The sequence below is a fragment of the Theobroma cacao genome, chromosome 9 (assembly GCF_000208745.1).
Source record: "Theobroma cacao cultivar B97-61/B2 chromosome 9, Criollo_cocoa_genome_V2, whole genome shotgun sequence".
NCBI classification, from domain to species: Eukaryota; Viridiplantae; Streptophyta; class Magnoliopsida; order Malvales; family Malvaceae; genus Theobroma; species Theobroma cacao.
Genome location: NC_030858.1, coordinates 37,540,642 through 37,567,602, shown reverse-complemented (window position 1 = coordinate 37,567,602; position 26,961 = coordinate 37,540,642). Strand labels below are relative to the sequence as shown.

The window sequence follows — 26,961 nt, the reverse complement described above, 5'->3', positions numbered from 1 at the left end:
AGTATCTAAAAAATAACAAGTACCCTATCTGTTAATAATTTAGTACATTCTAATCTTTTAAATTTTTTTTTTATATTTGAATATGAATTCGATATCTGTATCTCAAGTAACCATACATGAAGTAGTGACTAGGGAGTAACATAGATTATTAGAACCGCAAAAGCAACAATTAGTAAAACAATGAGCTGACAACAAATCTTTTTCGCCCTATTCTGTCAAAGAATTCAAATGGAATCTAATGACTAAATGCAACATCTTATTCTCCTACATATCAAGACAATAAATTAAACTGGATTATGTGTTGTTCATCTTTAAATAATGTGGAAGCCTTGTTCTCATCCTTGGATAGCAATCAACCCAACCCCATTGTCTGACAAAAGTAATCAGTATAACTAGAAAGATGCTCTGGAATTTTAGGATTATCATTTGCTAATAGTTTATATGGTATTACAAAGAGGGGAATAAGTTGATGAAGAAGATTAATAATCAAAATCAAACTCCTGGTTTGTTCATTTTCTTGCCATTATACCATTCTTCCAAGAACTTTGAGGATATCATCCATAGATGGCCTACGGAGAGGGTCATCCTCTATGCAAGCCTTGGCTAAAACTGCTAAACATAAAGCCTCAGCTAGGAGATAATTGTCTTTCAGAGATGGATCAATGAAACTCCTCAGTTGTTCGAAACAACCTCCTTCACTTGCTCCCCCTCCCAAAAATCCAATTGATTCTTTGAACAGATTTCCATCTGTGGCCTCCCTTCCTGATATGAGCTCAAGCAAAACAACTCCAAATGCAAAGATATCCACCTTTTCTGAAGCTGATCCATGCACAGGGAATTCTGGAGCAACCCATCCATTGACAGTATCGATGTTGTCATTCCTTCTTGATGAGCTGACAGCAAGAGTTGATGATCCAATATTTGCTAGCTTTGCCCTCCACTTTGATGTTAGGAAAATATTTCTGCTATTTACGCTCATGTGAGCATAGGAAGGGAAGATACAGTAGTGTAAATAGTGAAGACCTGTTGCAACATCGAAAGCTATTTGAGTCCTTTGACTCCAACTGAGACTGTTGGAGTGATTAGATAAGCAGTCCCTCAAGCAGCCATTGCTAGGGAGTTCGAAAACCAGATATGACCAGGAAAAGTCATTTTCACTGTAACAAACACCATGGAGATTTACAATGTTAATGTGATTGATCTTAGAATGCATATCTATAACCTGGCGGGTGTCTTCAAATTTCATCCGCTTGATCATGACATCAGCATTGTCAATCAACCCCTTATATACTTCCTCTCCAATCTTGCTATCTTCATCGAAGTCCTTTGTTGCTCTTCTTATATCCTCTATGCCATAGTTGTACATAGAAAACTTAATCCCAGCTAGAAGATCAGGAGATAAACATGAATTTGTAGAGCTTCTACCAGTTTGACCAGATCGAGGAGAGCTTCTACCAGTTTGACCAGATCGAGGAGAGCTTCTAGCTGTTGAAAATGAAGGAATAGAGTTTCTATCAGCAAAAGACTGTAGTTTCTCTCCCTTCCATTTCTTTAAGACCTTCACATGCAATCCACAAGCAAGCAATGCCACAACTACCAGGAAAAACCCAACAATTGATCCTGCAATATACAAGTTCCTCAATTTCGTATTCTTTTTTTTTTCAACAGTGATGGTGGGAAGAAAACTAGGAGTTGGAGGTGGGGAATCTGGGATATTGAGATTTATGGTGGGATCTGATTTGAGAGGGACCAAAACTGTTGTGCCAGGAAAAATAGTCGACTTAGGTTCCAAACGATTAGCTGCCAATATATCTTCCGGAAAGATTCCAAATTTCTTACTTAGTGCGGTTGCTTCATCTCCTTCCAGGATAGCATATGTCACAAGATATTTCACTCCATTAGCGCTAGTAACATTATCAGGACAGGCACATCTCAGTGGAACATGAAGCCTAACACCTATCCCGACATCATTCTCTTGAGACGGATTATCCTGGAGCAGGGTTAAGGATTTCAATAGGCCTTCAAAAATTCCGCAAGCAATTTCCTCAATTGATGTCCTCTCAGGGACTATGTAGCTTAAACTTGCCCGAAAGTATTCCCCAGAGCACCGACAATTTATAGGAACAAGAACTTCCCTACCTGGTTTGAGAACTTCCGAAGCTGAAGTTATATTGTTCAAGTCAAGCAAACGATCAGAGTTCATCTGAAACAAGGCAGAGATATTCAGCAGATTTTGAACCTGGAAATGTTGGTTGGCTCTGTAGACTAAGAATGTTTCGCATGGCTGTTGGATTGAATTGCAGGTGTACCTTGAACCTGGATTCCTGGTATCCTCTGGACATGCAGACGGGTCATAATATTGTTGAGCAAGGCTTGAATTGGCGACGATCCAGATGAGAAACAAGAGATAAATCATTCTACCTGAGAATAAGAATGGCACATTTCTGTCAACTGTCAAGTGTTCAAAGCAGCAAAGAAAGACATATCATCAGACAATCCATACAAGGATGCCCCCACTAGGAAAGGGAGAATCAGATGATCGGAACCAGGAAAAATTCTTGCAGGAATCAATTCCTCCTGCTTAAATTCTTTGGTTTTACAAATGGCGTAACTCCAATTTGGCATATACCGTTATTCAACAGTTACCTTAGTTTATTACATGGGGTCTTGTCAAAATCAAACTTAATCACCATCAACTGCCGGCCTAAGAACTATTGGCCAACTGGGAATTAATTAACAATAATACAGTAACAAATTTTGGGTCTTTTCTTCTTGTTATTTATCAATCATGAACTTTCCCAACACCAAAAGCAGTCCATCCATTTTGGTTTTTCTTTTAGCAAACGTCAAACTTAGCTGCATTGCATCAGATAGTCCACCACCAATCTGCAGTTAATTTCCCTTGAAAGTTCACCATTTCACCTTTAAATTAATATTTTGTTCTGTTTTTATTTTGATAAGTTGCATAATTTTAGATATTTTTAAATTTTAAATATAAAAATTTGATCTTTCGTTTAACTTTGATACATTATATTTTCTTATTTATCACGAAGATAAGCTACCCACGAGCCTATATATCAACATTTCTTATCTAGTAATTTAATATATTTCTATATATATATACACACTTTTATTTATTTATAATTAATAATTATTGAGTTTCGAAATTTATTTATTTGACAGTTGAACTTTTAAAGTTAATTAAAATTATATAAACATTCAATTGGTTTATTTTGAAAAAATCAACAATCGAACAAATCATCCATTTTAATAAGAGATATACGAAGAATCTAAAAATCAAATAAGTTCATATGTTTGGTTAGTTCTTTCTCCAAACCAACTTTTCATACAAATTTTAGAATTTTATAAAATCAAAACATATAAATCATATGTAATTTACATATAACATCTAACATATAAATAATATCCAATACAATATAAATAATATCTAACATCTAAACAACATATATAATACAAATAAATTTTTTTTTAAAAAATTTAAACAAAAAACAAATATTTAACAAACATCCGTACAAAATATAATTTATTAGTAAAGTTAAATAATAATCATTAATATTAATAAAATAATTTAAAAATATATTATTTGAATTTATTTTTTTGGATTCGATTAAAATATTAATTAAATTAACCTAATCGAATGGATCCAACTCAATTCGGTTGGATAAATTTATGTGGGTCGGATCTATTTTACTTAATTTTAGACTTAACTTGGGCAACACGTGATTAATGTCGTACGGACGGACCCTTTTAAGTTTCTGAGGCTATTATGGACATTTTACACGAAGTTCATATATAAAAGGAAAAAGAAATGCAAGAGAAAGAAGGGAGAGGAGAGGAACAGTGGAAAGGAGAGAGTAGAGTGAAAGCGGTTAGGGTTGAGAGAGGAAAGAAGGGCGGAGGGAGGGAGCGGCGACACCGGTACCGGCGACGGAATTGGAGGGTGAGGAGATCTGGAGGGAAGAGAGAGAGAGAGCACTCTAAAGAAATACACAGATTATATATATAAAAGAATAAATAAAAATAGAGAGGGAGACAGAAAGAATCGGGGCTGGGGACAATCCAACTCCAACCAACAACTGAGCGCTACTCCACTTATCTGCAATTGGTTTAACAAGTTGTCTAACGGTAAGCCCTCAATGGATCTTTTTAACCTCTTCATTCTGCTTATCTTCCATGCAATTCCTGCTTTGTGCTCAACTCAATTTTACCAACTCTGCTGATTTCTTTCCTTCAACTTTAATTTTTTTAAATTCTTAAGTTCATATGTTCTCATTTGCCTGGATAAAAAACCTTGGGTTTTAATTGCTGCAGTTATTTTAGTTATGGTTTGTGTTGTTCCAGTTGAGACACGCTGTAGTATCTTTTTAAGTTTAGTGGTTCCAAAACTTTAGGGTTATGGTTTGTTCTTTGCTTTATTCAATTCGGCTTAAGGTTTGATCCTTAGGGATGGTTCTGCGAAGAAGAGATTTGGGTTTGCATTGTATGGTTTCTCCTAGGGTCAACTTAGGGATGTTTGGAAATTGAAATAACTGTGTCACCTTGGGAAATGTGAGTTTTGTATTGTGATTTTTGTGCTTGCTGTTTCACTCTCAATGTGCAAAAATTGAGAGTTCGGTTTGCATTGGATGGTATGCAAATTGGTGAATTTAAAATATATATGAAAGAGGCTATAAAAAGAAATAAAATGGAAAAAGTGATTTTCGTCCTCATAGTTCATTTTTCCTTCTTTGTTTTCCTTTCTCTTTTCTTGATTTTTCTTAAGAAAATTATAATTTAGAATAATTTAACAGAAATTGCTGAACATAAAAATTTGACTAATTATTTTGTGTTTTTTTTTTGAAAGTTACATTCCTGCAGCACGGTGTGGGGGAAATCACTTGTTATCATTCATAATCATAACATTTAGTTTTCCATGAATTTCAGTATAGCTTATTTAATCATTTATTTCTAGACTTAAGATGGGTCAAATTTCTAAGTATAGAAAAAAGATAGTATTTTGTTAAAAAGAGTGCCAAAGCTGATGGTTAAAAATTTATATTCTAACGGATTGTTAATTTTGTAACTATTTATATTTTACTTTATTTTCTAAGATATTGTATCATAAAAACAAGTATTGGAAAGGAAATTCATAATGAGTAAACAGTTAAAAAAAGCCATATTCAAACACAAGATTTCGTAAAAGGAAAAAAAGTTATATTATACTTTTATATGTTAACAAATATTAGAAAGTAATTCATAATGAGTATATGGTTAAAAAGGCCATGTTTAAACACAATGATTTCATATAAAATTTGAATTATACTTTTTTTTATGTCAGATTCAATACGTAATGTTTTTTTACAAACTCCTTTATTAAAATACAAAATAATAAAAGAAATCTTAAAAAGAAAAAAATAGTCTTGAATAGATTATGGAAGCAAGTAGGGAAATCCCAAATCCATTTTCCACATTTGCGCCAAAGGAACAGCACTGCAGAACACAAATCTCATCAAGGTCAATAAAGTCATTTCAACTTTGCTGAGGCTAAAACAGTCAATATCTATTGTAGAACCTAGGGCCTTTCGTCTCCATATTAATAAAGATGGCAACTTCACCCTCCACCATCTAATGATGCTGGCATTACAATCGAAAACTTAAATGAAAAAACAAAACCACGTTCCAAAATTTACAAATACCTTGTAAAGTTTCCTTCTAACTAACTGTTTGTCATTAAGTTAGTCAGGGTTTAGTTTGAGCTGCATGTGATTATTTTGGGATAACTGAATTTGTGTCTACTTAATGGTAATTTTGTTTATTGATGTTATTGATGGCTTCAGTTAGGGTTTTAAGGGTTCAGATCTGTGGTATTGCTTAGATTGTGATGTTATTGGTATTGTTTATAAGTGGTTGCTTTCATGTTCATGTGAATTTATTCAGATTTTCTTGAATCATAGTTTATGGCATAAATTTTAACTCTCAAGTCTATTTTGTCAACAAATATGGTTTGTTTATAGATGCAAATTAATTGCAAATCTGTGATTTGTTCTCTAGACATTGCCATTTTAAAATTATTTTTGTTTGCGTTGAAGGTATGGTGAATGGTACTAGGTCTAGTAGGAAAGCTAAGGATGATGAAGATAATAATTCAAAAGGAGGTCAAAGTAGTGGTAAAAAATCAGTGAATTCAGGTGCTTCTACTGCGGAAGTATCTGGTTTTAGAAGGTCACTTAGGGAAACGCTGTCTAAGAAAAGCATGAATCCATTGAGTTCTTCTGGTACTCGGAAGTCAGAGCGTCTTGAGAAGCAGACCTCGAATTCGAATACAATGACTCGTCCATCTAAGAGGAAATCTGAGCGAATTGAGAAGCAGAAGCATCGGTGTCCTTTGAGGAGATCTGAGAGGGGTAAGATGCCATCCTTATCTGGTTCTTCGGGATCAAAGAAGTCTGATAAAAGCCTTGATTCATTAGATGCAAAAAGGAAGAAAGAGAAAAAAGAGAAGAGTGTGAAACAGTTGACAATGGAAACTGTAGAAGTTAACAAAATTGAGAACAAAGATGGGCAGGTTGATGAGGCACAAAAGAAGAGAATGGATGCTCGTGCCTATAGAGCAATGTTCAGGAAACAACTGAAGAGTGCTAATGGAACAGGTAACTACCTTCTGTGCACTTATTTCTCATTCTTTATATTATAATTGGTTAGAGGAATAATATAGATGGGCTATGCATTGCTACTAATGATTTGCTTATTTCCGTTGTATATAAACTTTTGCTTCTGTTGGTTGGACAAATTTATTTTGATATGGACTTTTGTTTTATACTTTTTCAGTAGGTTTCTATTTGATCAAAAGTATCTTTCTCAGACTTTTCTGCTTGTGTTGTAGATCATGGTGATGATCTGAACAGAACTGACAGTGAAAGGAGGGATGAGGATCCTTTAAAAGTACATGCTGAGAGAACTTGTGAAATAACCATGGCGAGAGGTACAAGTCAATCTGTAGAGGAAGCACCTGAAAATGATAATGAACATACATTGTTTCCCACTAGCCAAAAGGATAGTTGCAAGGATATGTCTTCCAATGGGGATGGTCTGCAAGTTTCTAAGAGTGGTTTGGTAGCCATAGAAATGAATGATGATGCTGAAAAGGCTGTGCAGGATCCAGAGTTGGTAAATTCCATGCTGCATGAAAGGATCCTGGATTGTAATATCAGTTTGGAGATGGTTCAGGAAGTCGTGTTTTCTGAGAGGAAAAGACATGATATAGACATTGATTCTGTTGCTTCTCCTATAACATCAAGTAAAGATATCTGCACCTCCATGGCTGGTGCTGAAACTTTACTAACATCTGGTTGCAAAAGAAAAGATTGCAGTGAGACTTGTGGCACGTGTTCTAAAAGGCAAAGGTACTAGATTTTGACCAATTAATTATTTATTTTTATTTGGATGATATTTCAACAGGTTTTATAGTGTTTTTCAGCAGGTTCATCAAACTTAAATCACTAATGATAATTTTCTTGCTATTGTTGTATGTAAGAGTTTAGGATTTTGGTATATTTTCTAGCTCAATTGGAATATGATATAAAAAAGCATGTATTATTTAAGTAATGTTCATATGAAAATTCTTTTGACTTTCAACATGCTTTTGGTATTGGTTATGGTATATGTAGCTACAGCTTTGCATTGGTTAGTAATGTCATTATACAAAAATCATAAGTTATAAGTATCTCTAAGTGCTTTGAGTATCTATTTTGTGAGTTGCTAGAAGATTTGTTCAATCTCTTATCTAATTTATGTGATGGCTGCAAGATTGGAGTGTGTCCTAAATCATTATAATATGTAACTTTGATAAAATGCCTGTAGAAGAACTGCAGTACATACCACCTATAATGATACCAATTGGTCTAAACTAGTAGTAGCATACTCATGTGCTCCACTACACCTAAACCGCCCATAGGTTGCTATGAGTTTCTTTTTCTTTTCTTGAAGAATCTAATCATTGTAAAGTTTGACAGGTAAGGTCTGCATAGATGATAAGTATACATGGTGGTGTTGTGATTTTTTGTCTGTGGTCCCTTAACTTTTATCTTTTAATTTTCCCTAGAGGAGACCTACCACCATAGATTTTTCTGCTAGTTGAATGAGAATGCTAGTTTTGTTAATACACCATTGGTTGAGGTCCTTGAGGTAGAATATGTGTTAAATTCGGTGAAATTTTAGATTAAGTTTTAAAAGGATGACTTGCTTTACATTTTGGAGCTCGTATAAACTAGAGTTTGTTATTATTGAGAGGCTTATTTCTAAGGAAGAGGGGAAGGAACTGCATGGGTTTCTAGGGTTTAATTGTGTAAGAGTAGGGGGATATTTTGGGGTTGAAACATGATGCATGTTAAATGCTCAAGTCAGGGGCTGTTGGTGTTTGTGATTGTTGCATGTAGACATCCTATGAATAAAAGTGCTTGGCTGCTTGATGAATTTTGGTTCTAATTGGTTGGGGATGTGTTGGGGTTTGTTAAATAGAAAAGTAGAAGTTGTAGGGCTTGGTCGAGCTGGACAAGTTTCTGGTTGTGTATCAAAGTTTCATTTACTTGTGTTTACAAATTAAAAATGTCTCTGTGAATGGCATGATTATTATTGACAATTAAAAGAATTCATAGTAATGCTAAAACCAAATTATATCTGAACAAGATTAAATGGTAATACCTATTAAGAAGAGCCGTTGATGGGCCAGGGTTAGGCATGGAAAGTTTAATGTTTTGAATGAACATGGTCCAAATCCGTTGAAGAATGAAGAGTAACTGGGCTTGAGTCTAGGCCCATAATTATCTCTGCATCTTCTGCATGATGTTAATGAAATTGATGCGTATAGTATAAGTGGTATTCCTAATTTTAGAACTATGGAAACGGCCCTGGTTATAAGCAATTTTAGATTGTCTTTACAGTACTTTTCAAATGCCTTTATAAGCTGAGTATTTGACCATATAATCTTATTACTATGATTTGATCTTTCTTTAATTTCAAAAAAGATAAAGTATATTTCTTTTCCTCAAAAGAAAAAAATATCTTCATATTTTGCAGGGTTGACTGCGATTCGACGAAGCAGGAGATTTGCTTTTCTAACAAAAAGTTAAATCAGTTGTTTCAATCCTCTGATATTAAGGTTGTTTTCTTCTCCTCTGGTTCTTTGTATATCCTGTTTCACATGTCTTTTCTAGAAACTCCTATTCTCTTACATATATATGTTTTTATGCTATGGCTAAAGGATGTTGGCCTGGTTTTATACCTTGGAAACCAAGCATGACTTAGCATTGTACTTCTCTAGATAGTCAGTACTAACTATAAAGCAGAGGGAGAATATAATGGAAATAAGTGTTGTTTTGGTTGTCTTAATAGAAATTGCCTTGTCTTTCTTTGCTGCAACCATTTCTTCTGAACATGTCTTAATTGGAGATGGTACTTGAGCAGGTTTTTGAAGGAAATTGTTTGATAGTTCAATCTTTTTTAACTTATCTTTTATGTTGTTTTATTGTGATCCAGACAAAGTTAGCTAAGCTAAGCTGAAAAGAGGGAAAATTACAAGAATCAGGTTGATGGATTAAAGTGGTATAGGTTTTGGTTGTCTGAGTTTGTCTTCTGTGGCATTGCCTTTGATTTATCTTTCCTTGAAGTAAAGTTGGATGTCAAATAATTGAAGTCAAAGAGACCTGTTGTGGCTGATTATTAACTTTCTTAATTTTTGATCAGCTTAGGAAGCTCTGGTGTTAAATTTTGTTGGCTGATCTTTTGGATATATTCTGCTTTTCTCCCTCTCTCTCCTGCCTTTTCTTTCTGTCTTTGTGTGTAAAGAATAAGGAATTTAGTTTTCTACTAAGGTCTCATTATTTTTATTGCTAACGTTTCTCTGTTCTTATCTAATATTAAATGCTGATCTTTAATATGTCACTGACCTTGTTATTACTGTTTCCATTGTCTTGCTGCATTGCATTAGGATAGATGGAAACTTGATGCTGGTGTTAGGACGGGACATGTTGAAAAGTGCTGTAATGATATGCAAAAACATATGTCCACGGATCTTCGAACCGACCCTGATCAAAATACTTGCATCGTATGCAAACTTGTTGGAAAGCTCTTGTGGGTAACCCTTTTTCATTGGTTTATCAATATTGCAAGTTTATACAGTTGATAGTTGAATATGTGGAGTTAATGAGTTATCTATTGGCATACTGGGTAGTGTTGTTCTGTATTAGATGCTTTGATTTGTAAAATTGTTGGTTTGACTATGCTTATAAATCTTTGTGGTTACCCTTTTTGAATTACCTTCATGTCCATCCCTGCTGCAGAGAATTCCATAATGTTATTTTTTTTTAAGTGACTGACTTTATGTTTAAAAGGAATTTCTGTCAATGAGATAAGAGATATTGGACGATTTAGGGCTTTGACATGTCTTCAGTAAGTCATGCATACTGCTTTATTTCTTTGCATTAAATTCAATGCTTTTCAGAGTGCTCACGATTTTTAATAATGTTGGATCACTACCATATGAGTAAATTTAGCATGTATTTTGTTATCTTACACTCTGCCATTCTATTTTAGATGCTGTGAGGGAAAAGGGTGCCATAGAAGCTACCATCTTTCGTGTCTAGAACATCCCCTTGAGGAGGTTCCTGTTGGAGTTTGGCATTGTCCGGTATGCGTGAGTAAAAAAATAGAATCAGGGGTGCATTCAGTTTCAGAGGGAATAGAAGCAATTTTGGATTCTAGAGAAGTGGAGGCTTCAGAGGATGGTATGGGCTCAATTGATAATTTGCTTATCTCCGTAGATTTGTTTTTATGTTATAACGTATTTCTATAAATTTTGCCATAGTTGTTTGCTGACAGCTCTGGTGAATTGTTTTGCTAAAGCTTTTAGCAATGCTACAATTAGTTTATTTTGTTCTATAATTGCTGATAATAATTTCCTTGCATTTGATGTTGGGTTATAGGTTTGCAAAGACAGAAGCAATACTTTGTGAAATACAAAGGTCTTGCTCATGTTCATAACCGTTGGGTACCAGAGAATCAGGCACTGCTTGAAGCTCCGTCACTAGTTGCTAAATATAACCGAAGAAACCAGGTTCACAGCTATTGAATACTGTTATTTTAAACCTGTCATATTCCTTCTGTAGGGTGCCATTAAATAGAATGTTACTGGGAACACATTTAGTAATTCAGATATGCTATGTTGTTCAGGGTGCTGTCTGGAAGCAACAGTGGGCAGTGCCACATCGTGTGCTACAGAAAAGATTTTTGGTGACTCCTGAGGAGTGTGATGAGTCTCATCTTAAAGGGCATGATGGTGAGAAGCTAAATTGTCATGTTGAATGGCTTGTGAAATGGCGTGGTCTTGGTTATGAGCATGCTTCATGGGAGTTGGAGAATGCTTCCTTCTTCAGTTGTCCAGAAGGTCAGAGCCTTATACGAGATTATGAAACACGTCACAAGAAGGCAAAGTCAGCTTCTAAATTTGATAAGGTGCCTTACGAAAAATATGAAATATTTTAATAAGATTTGTTTTTAGTTAATAAGTTGGTATTTTATTATGGTTAAAATGCTTATCTGTCCTGGAAAATTCAATATAACCTGTTTAGTAACTATTTGCATGCTTGAACTAGTGAACAAACAACCTAGGATTCACATAACGTGTTTTTAATTTCTTGGGTATGTAGGGAGGCCCTTTGAGTCTAGGGCAACAGAAGTGAGGTAGCCCTCTCCCACCTGATAAACCCACTGCAGGCAACCCAAGTTTTGAACTTGTGAGTTGCGTCCTTGTTGAAAGTCCCAAATAATAACCATTGTGGTGTCCCGTTGAGTACAATATACTTGCTTCATTGCTTCATAAGTCCTTGGTATTTTTTGTTATTTGAACCTGTAAAAGCTGCGGTGATTAGATTTTGATGTTATCCATAATATGTGTATTTGAACCATCATTATGTTGGACCACTACGAGCCATATGAGTTATTTAGAAATTTTTGTTTGGTAAGATTTGGCTTGTGTTGCATTTACCTGTACTATTATTTTTGAATTGTTAACATAACAGGTATAAAATAGAAGTTTGCCCGGCTTTTTCTTCCCCTGTTTTTTAAATGGCTTGGTTATAACCAACTAAGAACTTCAACAGGAAAGAGGGGAAGTTGCATGCCTAAAATTGTCTCAATTATCCGCTGGAGTTTCACCTGGACTGGATGCTAATCTTGATGCTTTTAACAAGATGTGCAACTATTGGCGTAAGGGCCAGAATGCTATCATTTTTGATGACCAGGTGTGCTTGATCAATATGTTGTTATTCTAGTTTGTGGTGCATCTGAAAATCATCTGATCAAGTGTTTCAGGTTGAATCATGATAGTTTCCTGGTCTCATCAAGTTGTTGCTTGAAAATCTTGTAATACAGCACATTGCGCACGTGCACACACACTCTTTCATTAACCTTATAAATGTTTGATGTAGCATAAAATGCAAAAAATGCACCCTATGAATGCACTTGATGACATATAAATATTCACATATATGCATGTCGAGTTCTTGGGTTATTATTTCATATTTGATAAGTAATAATTAATTTTCTCGTTTTGCCAATGCAGGACAAGAATCAGAATTTCTAAAAAGATGTAATCTAAGGGTGTGAATATGCAGTTTATACATTAAACATGTATATATGTTCATATAGTGCATCCCATCATATTATCATGGTCCACTTTAAGAAGTTTGTACGTTTACATAAATGGAAAGAACATAGTTTCTTATATTAGGCCTTTTCTCTATGCATGATTTTATAGCATCAATTGACTTTTATCTTCAGAATATTATTTATTGGTCTTGAAAGATGACAAAAATCAAATATCTGATGTTAATGGTTGCTCAGACCATTGTAGTCGTACTAATGATCACTTTAGTACCATTCTGTGATGGTAGGGAACTGCATAGTTTTTTGTGCAGTGGTTCTGAATTGTCCCTATTTTTTGCAGGAAAGGATTCTGAATGTCATTTCATTCATTTTGTCTTTTTCATCTAATATCTCTCAGCCTTTCCTCATCATCTCAACTTCCTCTTCACAATATTCATGGGATGAGGAGTTCTTGCATTTGGCACCATCTGTTGATGTTGTGGTTTACAGTGGCAGTAAAGAAATTCGGAAAAGTATTAGGACCCTGGAGTTTTATGAAGAAGGAGGTTGCATAATGTTTCAAGTACTTATAACCTCACCAGAAGTTATCAGCGAGGTATATATGCAGCATCTGTGATAAATTAAGTTTTGAAGATTTTGTCTGGGTTTCAGTTTGACAAGTTGCTGCAGGGATCAATCGGTGTATCCTTGTTGGTTTTGTGTGAGAGTTTTGTACTTTTGTGGTTCTTCTTTTGATCAATTTGTGTTCAGAGTTATTTGGATGTAGATTACATCATTATTGTTATTAATGTTACTATTTTGCTCGAATTTTTGTTTTGTTATTATCAATTGAAGGAAAACCTCTATTGCCATATTTTTTTTTTAATTCACCTGGCATAGTAATTTCAATGTGGTTCTGCAGGACTTGGATGTGCTTGCTTCCATAGGGTGGGAGGCAATAATAGTGGATGAGTGCCAACGTCCAAGAATTGCTTCATGTTTTGAACAAATTAAGATGTTAACTGCTAGTAAGAGGCTTCTAATTGTTAGCGGTCAACTGAAGGTTTGGCATTTCTACTTTTCAATTGTTGTTGCTGTTTTGTGCAGGTTGATTTATGTATTTTATCTGGTTTCGGCAGGATAATGTGGCTGAGTACCTTAATCTTCTTTCTCTGCTTGATTCTCAGAGCAATTTAAATGGTAGTGACAGCTTGCTAATGAATTCAAGTGATAATATTGGTACTTTGAAGGAGAGGTTGGCAAAATATATTGCTTATGAATGCAAATTAGAATCATCTAGGTTTGTAGAGTACTGGGTTCCTGTACTTCTATCCAATGTGCAGCTAGAGCAGTATTGTTTTGCTCTACTTTCAAACTCCTTCTCTCTTTGCTCACCTTCAAAGACTGATCCTGTTGGAGCACTCCGCAACATTCTTATCTCCAGCCGAAAGGTTGAGTTTACTTAAACTCTTTGCATCTACTAAATGGTTATGTGAGATTAGGCTCTTTTTATATATATTTTCAAATTTTTTGTCTCGTTGTCTAATGTATCAAATATTTCATGCTAATTTGTTGACTTTGTCTTTACCTGCAGTATGGACTTCAGAAATTAGGGTTAGGTTATATTTCAACAATAAGAGTAGAAATTTTTTGGTGCATTATCCTAAGTTATGCCCTTTGGAGTTAGTATTCTGATGCTCATTAGAAAATCTAGAAATGCAATTTTATTTATTTATTGGTACAAGAGGGATCGGTATGGCTCAGAACTAGGATCTTAGTTCTTTACCCAACCCCCACCCACTCTTACCACTTGAGCAAAGCCCAAGTGGCAGAAATTCAATTTTGTGATTTTGTTGTTTGAATTTTTTTATTTACTTTTTATTTTCAAAAGCAGAGAAACACCTGGTTTGTTTTTATTGTACTTTCTGTTACATTAGATGAATTTGAGTTGAAGCTTTTTCGTGAATGATACGTGCATTACGATGAAGATGGATGAGATGTGTAAAAATTTGCTATTGATATTGTGATTTCATGGTAATTCTTGGCAGTGTTGTGATCATCCCTATGTTGTGGATCAATCCCTTCAAATGTTGCTCACTAAAAGCCTTAAAGAGATTGAGTTTTTGGATGTTGGCATAAAAGCAAGTGGCAAATTACAACTTCTTGATGCAATGCTTTCGGAAATCAAGAAACGAGAGTTAAAAGTCCTTATTCTTTTCCAGGTAGGTTGTCTTGACATTGATTTTGCTACCCATTGCAGTTAGTTGTGTTATACATGTTTTGGATTATTGATACTCTCTTGCGTATGATGTTAAAGTGATTAATGTACATGAAAAACTTGTAAATTTTTACCCTTTTAAATAATAAATAACTTTTACATTCATTTATTAATTTGTGAAAGCAGATGAAGTTAAATTCCTGGGTTCTACCATGTTACTTGTTTAAGTACCACATCTGCTATACACCATTATGCCGCTTCAACAGGTAGCAGAAATCAAAACGGTTTGATGCTTGTCTGACATGTAAAAATGAATGTTTTGCTTAGTTCGTCTTTGGCCTTGCTTTTGGATCAGCTTTCCTGCTCCTGTAAGCTGAAGTGGCCAAACAGATCTTGAGTATCAAACTTTAGCTTTTGCACTAGTTGAAAATGAGCTTCTAGAGGCTAAATCTGAAACTGCAAATTGGACCTTTCAAGAAACTGCAATGAGAAAGTGACGGAGATTGTTAATGGATATTTTCAATGGACAAAGCATATTCTTAGTGATTTCAGATAAATTCAAAATGACTACTCTTCAAAAAGTTCTGGTTCAACTGCATTTTCTGATGACACTCCAGCCAGGTCAAACTGACTCTTTTATGATAATAATGCTGGTGAACTAGAAGAAGCTAGTTAAGTAGGTCATTGTGTCAATTAATGTTTAATCTCTGCCTTTTGATGCTAATGTCTTAAAGTTGCATTTGAGATCGAAATTGAATATGCAATGGTTTTTTTTCTGCTGGTATTAATTTGGTTGTGTTGTGTCCTGACCTACTTTACTGTCATTAGTGTGTAATTTTAACCAACCCTTATTGTCTAAAGAGTAATACTTCTGTCATTAGTGCACTTGTATGACACACATGCACATACAAATATTGTTACTCTTGCAAAAAACAGATTTTGGCTATTTTATGGTTCTTACGTAGATGGTTCGATTGACAGTCAATTGGTGGCTCTGGAAGAGATTTATTGGGAGATATTTTGGATGACTTTCTGCGTCAAAGATTTGGTGCAGATTCTTATGAACGTATTGATGGTGGTGTTTTCCTTTCAAAGAAGCAATCTGCTTTGAACAAATTTAATAATGAGAGAGAGAGATTTGTCTTTCTATTAGAAACCCGTGCTTGTCTTCCCAGCATAAAATTATCCGCAGTTGGTACCGTTATAATATTTGGAAGTGATTGGAGCCCAATGAATGATCTAAGAGCCCTGCAGAGGATAACACTTGATTCTCAGTTTGAACAAATAAAAATATTCCGTTTATATTCATCATTTACAGTGGAGGAAAAAGTTTTGATGCTTTCAAAACAAGATAAGACACTTGATAGCAACACACATAGTGTAAGCCCTAGTAGTTGTCACATGCTGCTTAAGTGGGGGGCTTCACATCTATTCAATCAATTGGATAAATTTCATGGTATCCCAACATCAGATGCAGGCACCTTGTCTGAGCAATCACATTTAATAGATGTGATTAAAGAGTGCTTTATCATACTAGATCAAACTGGAATAGACAATGATGCAAGCAAGTTATCCCTAATTTTACTAGCCAAACAAAAGCAAGGAACGTATAGGACAGAAATGCCTTTGTTTGGTGAGCAGAAAATTCAGGTGATGAATGAAGATCCACCTTATATATTTTGGACAAAACTTTTGGAGGGAAAGAATCCACAGTGGAAGTATTCCTCTTGTTCATCTCAGAGGAATCGGAAAAGGGTTCAAAATTTTGATGGTTTGCTAAAGAAACCTGAGGCTGAAAGTTCTGAAGTTGTAAAGAGGCGCAAGAAGGTAGTCAGTGATTGCAATGATCATCTCTCTCCAAAAGCTGGGCTGCGTGAGGGGAAAATGGCTGCTGGGGACAGGGAAGGTAATGGCAATGTAAAAGCAATGAATTGCTGTTTTGGTGGAAGAGAATTCTCTCTTTCCTGAATATTCTTTTTGACTCGTTTTATCTTTTGCAGGAAGCTTAGGAATTTCCGCAAATGGTTTGTCTCATTCTTTGAGTAGATCAACAGCTTCTGAGAGTGATGAAATTCATGCAACCTCTAACTCACTTCATCTGGCCAATAATATCTCAAAAATACCAGCTTTTAACATGGTTGAATGGGAGAGAAGAAGAAAACAGCGTGATTCACAGAAGAATCTCCATGTTCTTTTGATGCCACAGATAGCACAACTCTGTGAAGTGTTCCATCTCTCAGTATGTACCTTAATTACTAAGTTGAAGAAGTAAATTTAATATGTGTTCAGATCTTGCTGTTAGTTTTTTATCTTGCCAGCCTATATTTTGTTTGCTAGAATGAAAAGAAACCACCGTAGAAGATGTTCCCTGCTTTTAAGCAAGTTCAAATGACTCTGAAGCATCCTTGGTTTTCTTTTTGTTCTTTTTCATTTTGTAGAAATGTTCCCTGTTTGTCCTGTGTTCCGCTCCTGAAAAAATTTCCCCTGGAGATAAGGTGGAAAAATAGATCCTTATTCATCTATTTACTAACTCTGCAAGGCTGTTTTTTGAGCTAGTTGTTATAAATATTTTATATGTATTTTCTGAAATAGTGGACTCGCAATTTTCTTTCTATTGTATTGAATTCAGTCTTTGTAACAGCCTGCTATATTGTTACATCTTGCTTTTGTTACAGGAGGTTGTCAAAGCTATGGTTGAAAGGTTCCTTGAATATGTTATGAATAATCATCTGGTCTATAGGGAACCAGAAACCCTTTTGCAGGCATTTCAGATTTCTCTGGTTAGACCTTTATTCTCTCTTATGTTCCTAAATTTATTCTGCAATTGTTGTTGATGGCATCTTTCATATGCTGAATGGTAATTTCTATTAGGCAGTCTTGTATGTAATAGAGGATCAAGTTATGCTTTCATTTATGCTTGCCTTTTTTTTAGAATTAATTGCATTTTGCTTTAAGTGCTGTACAATTTGACATCAAATTTTGATGTCCGCTCGTCTTTTTCATAGATATCAGTGGAATTTGCAGTTGTGCCTTTGTAATGCGAATTTATATGATAGAAGTCCTGTTGATGTGGAACACTTACTTCGGAGTCAGGACCATTCATCTGTCATGCCTAGCTTTTTATCAAAATTGAGCTTCAATTTTTTTTGGCAAGTTGTTTGGAATCTGTTTTAGATTATGTGCTGAATCTTGTGTGTAGTATATTTGGTTCATGAGTTTGCACTTGGCATAGCCAAAGCTCTGCTCTTTCTTTATCATGTTTGCAGTTTTTTGCTGAAAAAAGTGGTATGATTTTTAATCGTGGTGTCAAACGGTGAGGAGCAGTGAAATATGAAATTTCTATCATCCCATTAAGAGTTGCATGTCTTATTTAATTAGAACTTGTGCTCAAATGTTCTACAAGTTTTTGCTGCTGAAGATAGCTATCTGTCTAATGATCCACTCAAATAATTTAGGGGGAATGGGTTGAAACTATGAACTTCAGTCTTGATTAAATAGATTAGATTTATATCAAAGTATGTCTCTAATCTGTTGGCAAGTGAAATTTCAGTTCAGGCAGAATGACTCAGGTTATGTGGAGAGAGAGGGAGGTGAAGAACTGAGTATGTAATGTGTAGTTCTTAGGTCTAAAATATAAATCAAATGAGCCAGTCTGTGTCGGTTTCTGTATCTTTCTTCCCCCCTCTCCATCATTCTTTGATATAAACACCTTTTCTAGATGTGTTTACCAATATGTGTGCTTATATGTCTGTATTTAAGCATTCACTTTGATGTTGGGACTGTGTACTGGTGCTTCCGTTTTGTATATATGCTATAAATATTTTAGGTTTCTAATTATATTTTCTGTTGCATGGGTTTATAAGCATGTATGCATGCTGTAATGATGTTCTGGATCTTTTAACATCTTAATCTTCTGATCTCTGTACATTCAGTGTTGGAGCGCAGCATCTTTGCTGAAGCAAAAAATTGATCACAAAGAATCACTTGCACTGGCAAAGCAGCATCTGGGTTTTACCTGCAAGAAAGACGAGGCAGACTATGTCTATTCACTGTTGCGGTGTTTGAAGACAATGTTTCGATATCGAACAGGGTATTTGAAGGTCCCAAACTCTCCCAAAGCTTCTGAACTATCAAGTAAAGCCCTGGGTAGAGATTATTCCAATGCAAGATCTTACCATCAAAGTGCAAAAGCAAAGATTGAAGATTTGTTGGGGTTTCAAGAGGGTTCTGCTGTACAGGTCTGTGCAGAGTCTGGAGTGGCCCCAGAATTTCACTTGGCACAGAGAGATCTTCTAAAAAGCATCAAAGAAATTCAAAAAAAATGTGATAAGCATATGACAAAACTTCGTGAGAAGCAAAGGGAGGAAATGAAGCAATTTAACCAGAAGTATGAGGAAGAGAAGGCACAGCTGGAGAATAAGAAAAGAACAGAAGCAGCTGTTATTCGTTTGCTTAGTAATGTCTCGATGAGAACTGATAAGCTCAAGAAATTGGATATTGAATATGCTGGGAAATTTGATGAACTCAAACTGCAGATGGATGTACACCTTAAGAATCTTGAAGCAGTGCAGGTGAGAGCAAGAAGCAGTGTTCTAGAGAGCAAAACTCGTTGGGTGGAAGCAGTTAAGAATTGGGCTCAGGCTGAGTTTGTGAGGCCACCTGTAAGTGAGGTGAATCTTTCTGAAGGAAGGAGTTCTACTGGCATTATTCATTCTGTGTCAGGAAACGAGGTAAGAGTGTCCAAAAGCATTCACATTGTTTCTGATGACATTATGGCGTGTAGTGACCCCATCTGTAGAGTCACTTGTTTGGCTAGACCCTTCAAAGAGAACTCTGAGGGAGCATCAGTTGAGGAGTGTAATGTAACTGTCTGTTCTGGTGGTGGTGAAGAACAAGCTGTCTACAAAGCCTCATATGCAAGAGAAGGGGTTTCTGGTGGAGAAATTCCATATGGAGGGGTTGCACTAGATGTTCCTGTGACTGTAAGTTCAGGTTATGTTACAGAGAGTTTCCCTTCCATGAGATGTTCAGATGAAGACAAGATTTCTGATGGATCTAAATTAAACATGTCAAATGGGGATCCTGAGACTGTTCCTCCTACTGATTGTCCAGAGAATCTTATCTGTGTGGAAGCACCCTCATGTGAAGAAATTCCTGATGGAGCCACATTGAGCAAGCCTATTCCCTTTAGAGCAGCTGATGGTGTCAGTTTCTGTGAAGATCAGGAGAAACTTGCCTCATTGCAAGCACCTTCATCTGAAAAAATTTCTAATAGAGACTCATTAAGAAAGATTGATGAGGATGTTCCCTTGAGAGAATCTGTGACTGTCATTTCCTGTGAAGGTCAAGAGGACCTCATCTCATTGGAAGCACCTTCATCTGTAGAAGTTCCTGATGGAACCAATTTAAGGAAAGTTGATGGGCAGGTTCCCTTAGGAGAACCTCTGATTGCCATTTCTGGTGAAGGTCAGGAGAACCTGGGCTCAGCTGAAGCACCTTCATCTGAAGAAATTCCTGATGGGGCCGCATTAAGCATGGCTGATGTGGTGCTTCCCTCGAGTGCAGCTGAAGCTGTCGGTTCTAGTGAAGGTGAGGAGAATATCATGTCTGGTAATTCTTCATCTGAAAAACAGATCCCTGGTGGAGCCACATTCATTGTGTCTGATGGAGAAGTTCCAAAGAGCACATCTGAGATTGAAACTTCCAGTCATGGCATGGTCTGCCAAAATCCTTCATCTAAAGAACAAATAACTGATACTGCTGAAGAGGGTTCATTGGCAGAATCTGAAACTGCTCCTAGTGAAGTCCTTGAGGGTGGTAGTATTCATAGAGAGAATGTTCAAACAAGTGCCACTGGAATTGACCAGCAGGATGTTGAAGTATGTACTATGAACCAGGAGCCTGAATTTGAAGAGCCGTCTCTGGCAGATCTTCCTCCAGTGCAGCATGTGCCTATTGTTGACCAAGGTGGTCCATTGCCACCAGATGAGGTATGTAAAATTATTATTTTCTTGAATGTATTAAGGTTTTGATGCAGATTCTTTTTTGGAATATTCTGTTGGACTTTTCTATTTAAAGAAGTCTTTAAGTTGACATTTCACACCCAAAAAATGAAACGGAATAATGACATAGAAGGTAATGAATATCTGCATCGTTATGGCTGCCGCACATTGTTTTTTTATTCAAGTTATATTCATGTGGTAAGGAGATTGTTCCAAAATTTGAAGTAATGATGCTGTAAATACCATGCTAAATGTCCAGCTCCCAATCTAATGGGGATATTTTATTTGGGCAGGTATCTCCAAATGCGGGTTTTCTTCCATCTGCAATACAGGCTAGAGATGTTGTGAATAGTGAAACGCAAAATGCTTCTCAGGTAGCTGAAACTTCATCACCTAATGCCACCATTGATGTGAGATATAATGAGCCCAATCCTGACACACCAGTTCTGGAGCTTAGCGAGCGAACGCAGCTGTTGAGATCCGGAGAATCAACTTCTTATCTCTCTCCTCCTAATCTACCTTCAGTGAGTGCAATTGAACATCATTCAAACAACGAAGGCCAAACTGCCAACCAAATTTCTCAGGCTCTGAGACAATCAGTGGCAAACCATATTGAGCCTTCCAATCAAGATGTTTTGCAGCCTCTGCATTCACCCATTGATGGCACTATTGGTGGGCTGGTAAGACAAGCTTCAGAAACAAGGACTGCTTCACTCCCTCCTGTTTCTAGTGGCCTTCCTGTACAGACTGCACCTGCTGTATCATCTCGGATGCCTCTGCCTTTGTACAACGACCCACTTCAAAATGAAATGGAAAGAATACGCAAAGAAACAGATCAAACCATTAAGATTCATGAAGACATGGTTAGTGTTCTCTTTACTTGTTTGCTTATTTACTGATAGTGATATGTGGTTCAGTTTGAGTTGAGAACTTCCTCTCCTTTGAACAGAAGCTGCAGCTGAAATCGGAATGTGAGAAGCAGATTGAGGAGGCTGTAGCTCAGATTCGTAGAAATTATAAAGCTAAACTTAAGGAGAAGGAGGCAGAATTTCTGCTTCAGAAAAAGGAGCTTGATGTAAATTACAACAAAGTTCTCTTGAACAAGATCTTGGCTGAGGCTTTCAGGTCTAAATGTATGGATATTAGGGCATCTGGCTTGGCAGGAGCACATCAAGGTGAATCTACTTTTACTTGGTAATTTTAACGCAGAAAATGGGAAAATAAGGAATCAGATGGGTGCATTGATTAATCCACTAGATGAAATTCTCTTATTTGATTAGCACTGGCATGTGGTGGGTTTAGGAGACATGCTCAATTCCAGATTTATTGAGTCTTCATGTTTGGGACATGGTATAGTCTTAATCATTTAAGAAAATTTAGAGGCATTTGTATCGGTTGCTTAAGTTACCAGCATTTGCTATTGCAAGTTTATAGAGTGTGTGCTTGTTAACGGTGTGTGTGCGCGTGCTGACATATAGACCAATATCCATATGTACAAGAATATGTAATGATTGCTAAAAAGCTCAGAACCCAATATGACAATACATTTTGCCTTGTTTGCTTCCACATATATAAGATTTGCCTTTTTGCAATGTTTCATTATATTTACCACCTAACTATTGTATACCTGGCAGAGACAAGTTCGAGTTTCATGCAGCAGTTGGTTCAACTTTCATCACAACAGACGGTACAACAGCCTTCCACTGCTTCTGGCCTCCCTCCAACTGGTTCACCTAGCACGCAACCCGTTTCACCTGCTGTAGTCAATGCACAAACCATGGGTCCACCTTTGCAGGCCGTTAACCCTTCTGCATTTTTCTCTGGCACTCCAACTAGACCTCCCCATATCAGTTCCATATCCCCTTCCGCAGGAAACCTTCAAATGAGCAGTGAAATTCGTGCTCCTGCCCCACATCTACAGCCATTCAGACCTTCAACATCCATTTCCCCTAGCAGTCTCCCATCCCAGTCTCGTGGAATGTTGAATCAGCAGGCACATGGTAACCACCCTGTGGCTCCTCCATTACGGGGCCAATCATATGGTAACCCCCTTGCACATAGGCCGATATCAACTGCATGTCAATCCGGTAGGATCCCACCCGAAACTGCTGGAGGGTTGGCACCTCCACCTAGCTCTTTTTTACCTTCATTAGATGTCTTGATGGGCATAAACAATCTATCTGGAGCTAATACAAATCCCCTAAGCAACTTATTACCAGGTGTTAGTTCAAGCTTAGCTACATTGGTCTATCAGGAATCTAGCTTGCCAAGAATTCAGTCTAACCCAGCACAGCAAAGCGGAGCAACTGACATTGTTTGTTTATCAGATGATGACTAACCGTAATTGCAAGATGTAAGCTTAGATCTAATGTATAGCAATGACGGATCGTTTCAATTTTCGACTCAGAGAGCTAGTGCAAGGTCAAAAATTGAAATGTGACTTTGCTAGGAAATTGGCGGTCAGCTTGATTGTATATGGATCACTATTTGTAGTTAATAGTTATTTAATTTGTAATATGTATATATATATATATATATTTTCAATTCCTTTTGTTTCTCTTACATTTACAAATTGTTCCAAATATGGGTGGGTGAGAGTAATATCAGCTAATTTAAACCGGCAATGTTACTGCCTCAGAAACTTTCATTTGGGAAGAATATCTCAGAAGGGTTATGGTGAATTTTACATGGATTGTGTAATAAAATTAGATTTCGATATTTAAGTGTTCACATTATTATTATTTTAATTTGTGAAAGTATTTTTTATAGATTAAAATCGTGAAGTTTAATGGTTAAAGTGAATAATATTTTACAAATTGATGGGGATTGTGACAATCAAGTATCGCAAAAATATGAAATTTATACTTCGAATTGTTAGGTGATCAAACATTGGAATAGGTTACAACAGGCTCATATTTCTTCCAGACTTCCGGCAACAAATAATTAAATTCATTCATTGCGGTACATAAATATCCTCCAAATACAGATTTGGTACAACAAATTAAAAAATAAAAATGGTAAACCAGAAAAACATAACACCATCTTTGACATAACAAAACAGGTCTGTTAGTCCCTTTATTCTCTCTCCTTCAAATCTTTTTGGTATTGGAACACCAATTTACATGTGCTTTTATTATATAACAAGCTTTGTGAGGGAAGTTTCCAACTAGATAGCAGAGATGGTTTCTTTAACATATTGGAAGAGGATTGCCATCCCAATCCTTGAGACATTCGAGGAGTGGATCTATCAACTTCCCCTCACACATTCCAACAAATACTTTATCACATTCCTCACCTGGCGATCTCACTTTCTCTCCTGTTAAAAACTCAGTTCCCAAGCCTTCTCTCACGAACTTGTATAAAGGGTAGGACCTGCACTCCTTGATCTTATTTGGGATTGCTGGATTACCACTTTCAAAAGCTGTTCTTGCAGTTTCAACTTCCTCGGGCAAGACTGTCTTCAATTCCTCCTCGAAAGCTCCAATCTTAAGAAAGATCGAAGCATTTGCGTTACTCAAATCATCACTGTTTGTCAAGGCATGTTCTACCAGGACTTGCCTCAGCTTTTGCATAAGTGGGTATGTTGCACTACATGGATCATCAACATATGCAAAAACATGCTCACGGTCGACCACTTTAAGCAAATCCTTCTCACAGAATCTTGAAGGTTGAAGCTCCCCGTTTACCCCCATGGTTAGGACTTTCCTGGCAACTTGGCTCATTGCGTTTTTGACTGCGTTCTTCAAGTTCTCCTCCAGGTGCCGCAAATCGATAGCCTGACAGAGCGCAATCAAGTATGTTGAAGACATCAGCTTTAAGATGTCAACAGCTTCAGCTGTTTTCCTTGCAGAGATTAGCCCCAACGAGTTCACATCTTGATTGTGTTGCTCTGCACTCTGGACATGATTGGTAACAGGATTAGCCAGAAACTGGAGCTCTGAGCAATATGCTGCCATGGCTATCTCAGCGCCCTTGAACCCATAATCTAAGCTTGGATTCCTACCACCTGACAGATTCGATGGCAACCCATTGTTGTAGAAATCATTGACAAGCTCAGAGAATTGAGCAAACATGAGTTTTCCGATTGAGGCTATTGCTAATCTTGTGTTATCCATAGACACACCAATGGGAGTACCCTGGAAATTCCCGCAATGCAAGGCCTTGTCCCTTGACACATCAATCAATGGGTTATCATTCACCGAGTTAATCTCCCTCTCGATGGACTTCGTTGATGATTGAATCACTTCAACTTGAGGGCCCAACCATTGTGGGGAAGTATGAAGAGCATATCGATCTTTCTTTGGCTTTTGCAGGGGATCAATTTCATGCAATTTTTGTGCTGCCTTAACAAAGGCACTTCCATCCAGAATGTGTTGCATAATAGCTGCAGCCTCAATCTGGCCAGGATGGTGCTTCAGCTTATGAGTCATATGATCTGTAAACTCTGGCTTTCCTTGCATAACCTCAGCAAATATTGCTGACAAAACTTCAGATAGGACAGTCAAAATGTTAGCCTCAAAGAGAACTATAGAAGCCAAGCCAGAACCAACTCCCGTGCCATTAACTAATGCTAGACCCTCTTTAGGCTGCAACTCGAAGAATCCACCATTAATGCCTGCAAGGTGAAAGGCTTCGTTGGCACCAAGGGCTTCTCCTTTGGGACCAACAGCCTTGGAATTCGGCCGTCCCATGAGGAGTCCGGCGATGTATGAAAAGGGAACTATATCACCCGAGGCAGAAATTGAGCCACGCAAAGGCAAACATGGTGTGATGTTGTGATTCAGTAGCTTTGTGATGGCTTCCAGGATCTCAAACCTAATGCCTGAGTAGCCCTGGAGGAGTGTATTGATTCTCACTATCATTGCAGCTCTTGCTGCTGTATGTGGCAATGTGTGGCAAGATTCTGTGCCACTCCCAAAGACTCCAGCATTCAAAAATCTGCTCAACAAAATTGAAATATGTTTCTTAAAATTGCTCAATGGAAACAATTCACTCTATGCCCATTATTAACACAATAGAAATTACTTTTGCCAAAAATGGGAAATGTTTACTTATATCCATAGCAGGTATTGTTTTCAATACTATCAAATGACATATACTCAGTATCCAAATTTTACAATTTTTTTTTTCTTGTAAAGTTAACATGTGAGATATATAGTAATGATGCAACGTGATTTATGGCCTGATCAGAGACAGAGACTCAATTCCCCAAGCTAGTGGTAAACGTAAAGGTAGAGTTGGGAGAAAATGTGACCACCTAACCTATTAATTAAGAACCAAAAATTCTAGCCAAACTTCAGTTTCTAATGCCTGTTTTTCGACTTAGCTACAGCTTCCTTTGCCTGATTGAATATACCATTTCTGGTGCAAAATTCATCATCTGGGCATTGCTTTCTCTCAAATTGTAACATCATGACATTCAGTACAACGAACGCAAACTTTGTCATGAGGTAAGGAAATTTAATTTACCTAATGAGCTCTTTTTGCAAGGCAGCTCCTTGCTTGGTCCCCCTACGTGAAGTGGCACCGAAACCAGTAGTAACGCCATAGGTATCTGTTCCTTTGTTCATGCTGTCCATAACCCAATCACTGCTTGCCTTGACACCGGCCCTGGCCGACTCACTCAGCTCAACCATGACTCCATCAACACGGGCCGCCACTGCAGCCACCTGAGCTACGGTCAGTGTCTCACCCACCAGCTTCACCACCGGCTTTCGATATTCATTCACCATTCTTTTCACTTCATCCAAATGGCTTCCTTTCCATGACTCAGCAGCAGAAACCCAGTTTAATGGATCATTTTGGCACAGTTTTTCTAGTGACACACCTCCACTGTTTTCATCCCCATGTGACACTTCCATGGCTGTTGAGTCCAAAATGATCTATTCGTAAACAGAAAAAAACACAGAAGCTAAACAGATTGTTTCTTGTGGTTTCTATGCAAAAGAGGGAAAACAAAGTATAAACCAAGAAAATAAAGAAAAAGAAAAATGTTGGGTCTTTGACTATGAATCATCAAAAACTATCCAAGCTCTTTACATAGAAGGGTGCTGCCAAAAATAAGGCAGTGTTTGGTGGGAAGAAGCTAGCTCGGGCGAGAGT

General features: G+C 36.9%; 3 protein-coding genes across 4 annotated transcripts; 1 reads left to right on the top strand and 2 right to left on the bottom strand.

The window, feature by feature from the left end:
- Nucleotides 520–2,416, bottom strand: LOC18590903 (lysM domain receptor-like kinase 4). The gene has a single exon (XM_018127111.1). The coding sequence runs from the start codon at nucleotides 2,414–2,416 to the stop codon at nucleotides 524–526; it is 1,893 nt and encodes a 630-aa protein (XP_017982600.1). The 3' UTR covers nucleotides 520–523.
- Nucleotides 3,838–23,577, top strand: LOC18590902 (helicase protein MOM1). 2 transcript variants are annotated; one of them, XM_007016727.2, is made up of 20 exons: nucleotides 3,838–4,146; nucleotides 6,090–6,650; nucleotides 6,884–7,403; nucleotides 9,076–9,157; nucleotides 9,986–10,128; nucleotides 10,591–10,781; nucleotides 10,980–11,110; nucleotides 11,227–11,508; nucleotides 12,156–12,296; nucleotides 13,001–13,255; nucleotides 13,562–13,702; nucleotides 13,779–14,090; nucleotides 14,688–14,861; nucleotides 15,839–16,763; nucleotides 16,858–17,096; nucleotides 17,533–17,637; nucleotides 18,790–20,847; nucleotides 21,153–21,722; nucleotides 21,809–22,034; nucleotides 22,494–23,577. In XM_007016727.2, exons 2-20 carry the CDS (start codon nucleotides 6,092–6,094, stop codon nucleotides 23,195–23,197), a joined length of 7,758 nt encoding a protein of 2,585 aa, XP_007016789.2. In that variant the 5' UTR covers nucleotides 3,838–4,146; nucleotides 6,090–6,091; the 3' UTR covers nucleotides 23,198–23,577. The 2 variants fall into 2 exon arrangements, with proteins under 2 accessions (XP_007016789.2, XP_017983057.1); XM_018127568.1 differs by lacking the exons at nucleotides 3,838–4,146; nucleotides 6,090–6,650; nucleotides 6,884–7,403; nucleotides 9,076–9,157 and having other exon boundaries at nucleotides 10,022–10,132.
- On the bottom strand, nucleotides 23,788–26,868 carry LOC18590901 (phenylalanine ammonia-lyase). Its single transcript, XM_018128348.1, has 2 exons — nucleotides 26,329–26,868; nucleotides 23,788–25,797 (listed from the first exon to the last, which is right to left on the bottom strand). The coding sequence occupies exons 1-2, from the start codon at nucleotides 26,718–26,720 to the stop codon at nucleotides 24,048–24,050; spliced, it is 2,142 nt and encodes a 713-aa protein (XP_017983837.1). The 5' UTR covers nucleotides 26,721–26,868; the 3' UTR covers nucleotides 23,788–24,047.